The 5,739-nt window shown below is 31.5% G+C and overlaps 1 protein-coding gene across 1 annotated transcript; it reads right to left on the bottom strand.

Annotated features, from left to right (window-relative positions):
* Positions 1 to 859: 859 nt before the first annotated feature.
* On the bottom strand, positions 860 to 1,759 carry LOC134263669 (E3 ubiquitin-protein ligase TRIM71-like). Its single transcript, XM_062746042.1, has one exon. It carries the CDS (start codon positions 1,757 to 1,759, stop codon positions 860 to 862), a length of 900 nt encoding a protein of 299 aa, XP_062602026.1.
* Between the last annotated feature and the right edge of the window lie 3,980 nt (positions 1,760 to 5,739).

Below are 5,739 nucleotides of genomic sequence, written 5' to 3'. Positions count from 1 at the left end.
TGAAGAACAAATGTAAATAGTTTCATTAAATAAAGTTAAGCGAATCTGAGAAAGTAATTGAATAAATAATATTTACACAAGCCGTTTATTCCAATTGTTTTAGTAATATATCAGATTTTACAATTGGAATGAAGTTCATTCAAAATTATACAAGTGTGATTATTATATCTTATAACTGAAAACCTTGATATACGTTGCAAAGATCACTTTACCAGGTACATTCTGTCTTATGAAACTTTGAAATCAAACAAACAAAAACACGTAAATCTTAGCTTATATTATCTTAAATAAATCTTACCATTTCAACAAGAGTAGTGTCTAATGTACTTATAAATGAAAACATGTACGTTTTCTGAGTATGAATCGCAATATCATCAAGAAGGCTCACCTAGCAGTGCTTGTTTAAAATAAATAAACAAGAAACAAATGATGAATTTAAATGATTGAAGGAGTAACAAGATGTGTCGGTGAAAAACGGATACACCAGTCTGACATCTAATGACAGTGCCATAGATTTTTTAAAAATGTCTTTCTACATCGGTTTCTCCAATTTTCTGAATCTTCCATTCTTACACTGAATTTTAGTTTGAAATCATCACAATACTCAAATCACAATATCCTGTTTCGTTGTGCAGTTATCGACGATAAGCGTACTCGAGTTTCATCAAGTTGAACGAATTTATCCCCACGGATCTCTACATATTAATAATTAACGATTTAAAAATTTCACAGACTTCTTTGTATCCCATCTAAAGCATTAGCTCACCTATCTATACCAGAAGCTTAATTTGTGTATACAACATTATCAGATGGATTTAAGGAGTATGACCGAAGAGTACGAGATTAGCATACATATCAACTAACGGTTTGATTTTTTAAGGAGTTTTTCAATAAAGTTTTTGTTACAAATTCTACTGATCGGTTTCATTAAATCTCGTAATGGTGACTGGTACTCAAAGCAAGGTGCGGATCCAAATTCTTTTTCATTAAATATATTTTCTATTTGACCTGGATGGAAGTCCTCAATGCTGTATGAATATGTTGGACTGATGTGTCTCAGCACTTCTAAATGCCCAGTGTCTTCCTTTGTGAAATATTCCATATCTGGATCAGAACTTAATTTTTCACACAATTCCTTATGCAAAAGATTTAAACTCTCGGTCTTTCTCCTTAACTGTTCTTTCGATTCATAAATTAATTTCAGTACCTTACTCTCATCTTCTCTTATACTTCCAATCGCTTTCTCCTTTGTATTCGTAACTCTTTCTATGATGGCGGCCGCATGAGCCTCGATTTGGTTTTCAACTTCCCTCGCTCTCATGGAAACATTGTTCTTCCTGTCTTCCTCTTCAGACACCTGCTTGTTATAAGCTGGTAGAACGATGTTCTCAATCTCTTCTCTTTCCCTCTGAAGCACCTCTCTTATTTCTTTGTAAACCTCTTCTATCTCCCGTACCGTGTGTCCATTGTGTTTATCTGTCATACACATAGTGCACACCGGAGTCTTGCAGACTGAGCAGTAATATTCCAACCTGTTTTCATCGTGGTCCGGACAGTAGGGATATAGAATCTTTGTTCCATGGTCTGCAGATAAGGATACAATCACGTGATCTTTTGTGAGTCTTCTTTGTTTATGTTCTAATTTACAATCTTTACAGAGGCGACCTTGACATGATTTACATAGATACTGGGCCGCTCTGACCTCGCAGTTGTCGCATTCTAAACAGTGCTGTGCCCAGCTGGATGAGGCAGATGCCATCTGTAAGGTTTTTATCAATTAGAAACTAGAATATATTAATAAGCACTGAATGTCTTTCAGCAAATTTAACTTTCATTTTAGGCAAGAGAGAATATTCAAATTTAGAAGACTTTTACTTGCTCAGCCTACATGTGTAATTTGATGGAGCAGATGCCATTTAAAGATATTTACATTTATCAAAATAAGAACATTTTTCAAAACTAAATAATGCGTATATAAATACATATTCCAGTCTCTATTTCATTTTAAACAAGCCTAAATTAAAACTATGTAGATTTTAGGAACAGAGTTTACCATTATAAACTAAAAAATTAAAATAAAATTTTATATATTCACAGCTTTTCTAAAAAATTTCACTGAAATATTATAAAGAACCATATTTTACACAACAAATCAAAAGTACTTTCAAGAGGTTGAAAATAAAAAACTTTTTATGTCTAGAATAAATCCCCTTTAAGCACATTGTGTATACATAGATAATGCTTATAACAACTGAAGTTGAGAGTTCAGCTGACCCGACTTACCTAATGCCCGGGTTTCAACACACTGTTCAATGTGGAAAGTTTAGACCGATATACTGCGTATTAACAATGTTGTTAATGTATCACTTTCCTTTGAAAACGTTCAGGTGTTTTACGGATTAATAAATTATGAAATCGATCAATTACCATTATGGTTTAAAAATAAGATCATGGTTAGCCTTTATGTGTTAATTAATTTTGATGAAAACCATTAGATTGTTGTAATTTTGTTACACTCTCAACAATCAAATATGATTTCTAGAACTACGTTAGTTAAACAACAGACGAAAAGTAATGTTTATAAAAAGTATTATTACCTTGAAAGTAAGTTATAAAAGACGATAAAGAATAACAATAATTCAAGAAACCAAATAAAAGCATTTTTTGAATATTCGGTAACTATCATTTTATGTAAGACTTCTGCGAGGCATTGAAATTCATATTAGTCTAAACGTCTAAATTTTATGGTATTCTGCTACCAATATTGACAATATTTAAATTTTGAAATATATATTGATTATAAAGGTAGGACCGTAGACTTGTCCAAAAATGGAATCTGAACCCATTCTATCTGAAAATCGAACTTTTCTGAAAAAATGTACGCTTCAACAAACCCTTTCATTTAAATCACACTGACAGACAACTATAACGCATATACGTCGTAGCGTAGTAGTTAACGCGGTTGGTCAAGTGCCAAGCCCTGCGATATGGAGAGAGTTCGAATTATACTTGAAGATTATTCCTTATGTTCACATATCTTAAAAACATGAGTGAAAAAATAAATTATTAAAACAATGAAATACAGAATTAAATTTTTAAACCATATAAATTGGAAAAAAATATAGCTTTCATGAACTTTTACAACGGAGAAATATCTTTTCTTACAGCGGGGGATTGACATTGCCTTGTATGCCTCCATTCTTGACGAAAATAATAGTAATATATATCAAAGAAATATGATTAAAGTTTTAAAAATCTTCCAATCTAAATACAGATTTCAGTCAAATATTTGTAAAAAGTGTTATTTCTCTCTTAGTAAACGATATACGTATTTTTTAAAAAACAAAGTTTTATGGCTTTTTTGTCAGCTTTACCATAATAATGTGAAAAAAGAAATATTTACGTATTGGGAGCATATAAAATAACTAAAATATTCTTAAAAGTTCGGAAAATAGAGAGAACTTGGATTAGCCAATATCCATTTTATGCAAAATTTTTCATTGAATTTGATAAAATAATCTTATAGACCGTGTATGGTAAAATCTTTTTATGCAAAAAGAAAAACATTTAATTTTTTGAAATAGAAGTAGGCGTTGCATGATAAGCAACAGTATTTTTTTTTAATTCTGAAATCAATCTTCTCAAGAACCACTTAGCCAAAAAATCTTTGTAAGAAGGATACCCACACCTCCGTTGCACCTGATCCCATCTCCGATTTGTGTACTGTTTAAAAGGGATACTCCCACCTCCATGGCACCTAATCCCATCTCCGGTTTGTGTACTGTTTAAGAGGAATACTCACACCTCCATGACACCTAATCCCATCTCCGGTTTGTGTACTGTTTAAGAGGAATACTCACACCTCCATGACACCTGATCCCATCTCTGATTTGTGTACTGTTTAAAAGGGATACTCCCACCTCCATGGCACATAATCCCATCTCCGGTTTGTGTACTGTTTAAGAGAAATACTCACACCTCCATGACACCTGATCCCATCTCTGATTTGTGTACTGTTTAAAAGGGATACTCACACCTCCATGGCACCTGATCCCATCTCCGATGTTTTAGAGTCCCGTGTTTGCCCCTCTCCCGATTTGTATGTTTCAATTGACTTAATGGGTTTGATTACTGTTTATTATTTCCATATTTCATTTAACAATATCTTCATCCAGTTTTATTTCATGCAAGCAATCAGAATGTTTATATTTGGAGCTAGAGTAAAAAGTCGTATTGTTATGCGATATTGAAATGAATTAATGTGCTATAAGCTTTAGATAGATAAACTTATTTTATGTCAAAGGTATACACCACCGGGGTTGACAGATATAGGACACGTCTAAAGATCTATTTTCAGAAAGAAAAGGAAAAAACATTCTATTGTATTTCTTTTAATTTAAAACTTAACTGGTATAAACACAAATTTTATGATTTTTTTTTCATCCGAAAGAAAATTAGTTTTATACCAGATCTTATCTATGCAAGAGAAAGTTTAAATTACGAAAATTATTAATTAAAGCAAAATAAGAGAACACTATTGTGCAGATGTCAAAAAGATGCTCATTATGTGTACCCGTAAAAACCTTATTGAGTTTTTATTTTTATTTTCAAAACCAGGAAGTTTAATTTTTATGAATACAATTTTTGGAGGCATTTTAAATCTTGTTTTGAAGAAGATTATGTAATTTAAATACCTTTAATATCTACCTTTGATAAGGCCCTCCTCGAAGTTTTTGAATCTTTTTAACAAATTATTCAAATGTCGGTTAATTTATTTTTGCTCTAAAATAGAGAAAAATATTTAGATCATCCGAAACAATTTTATAAAGCAAAATAAGAATGCGATTGTACAGATGCCAAAGAGTGGTACATGTATATACTTATACTCGTAAGATCCTTGAGTTTTTTTTAATGAATTCAATCAGGAACTATTCATGAATGTAAAACTAATTCTAGCTTTGAAAAAAAAAAGATTGTGTAATTTAAATAGGTAAATAGGCATCTTTAAAAAGGCCCTTGACATTTGGGTATATTTCAGAAAAATAATTGTTTAATATATGTTAATTTGTTTAAGCTATATTTCCTTTATGAAATGTTTATCTCCTGCAAACTTTATGTGTCGAACATAGAACGCATATATATTGAATAAAATCACGTAATTTAAGATTTTAAAGTCCAAAATATCAAGGATATTCTTATAAAGGAACACTTCTAGATGAATATCTGCTTTGACTGTAGGACCGACATTGGATTCTGTGTTTAGAAAAAGCTTATCTATATCCGTTCCGATTATGGTCTTTAGGCTACATGCATGTATTTGTTTTTTCTCATGTATCGCTTCAGTTCAGCTATAGTCAAGAATGCATAGATTTTTCCAAGATGAACTGCATGTACTCTGCAGTATCTCTCCTTCACGAGGTCATTAGTAACACTGAGGCGAATCCCTAACTAAATATTAAGAGATTTCCTAAAAAGTTAAACAAGTGTATCTTTGTACAAAAGCAAGGAATTGTTACACTGTATGTAAAAAAAAATCCCTCGATCTCTCGATCTGGATTCAATTCTTTATTTTTTGTTGAATAGTTAGATTTCTAAGTCAGTTTGTCCTGGATGAGTACATATAAAATTGTGTATGTCTAATGTATACCGGTAAGTCCCTCTGCTTAAAGACTTAAAAAATAACAAAATGTCTTTTCAAAACTGAAACCACCGTTAATCTTCTAACCGAAAATATTTAAA

The sequence above is a fragment of the Saccostrea cucullata genome, unplaced genomic scaffold, assembly GCF_032062105.1.
Source record: "Saccostrea cucullata isolate Sc308-1 unplaced genomic scaffold, CSIRO_AGI_Scuc_v1 ctg11567, whole genome shotgun sequence".
Taxonomy (NCBI): domain Eukaryota; kingdom Metazoa; phylum Mollusca; class Bivalvia; order Ostreida; family Ostreidae; genus Saccostrea; species Saccostrea cuccullata.
The sequence above is the reverse complement of the archived record's forward strand: the minus strand, read 5'-3'. Positions and strand labels throughout refer to the sequence as shown.

Excerpts from the sequence above, each read along its gene's own strand:
- LOC134263669 (XM_062746042.1), bottom strand. The coding sequence starts at position 1,759 with ATGGCATCTGCCTCATCCAGCTGGGCACAGCACTGTTTAGAATGCGAC.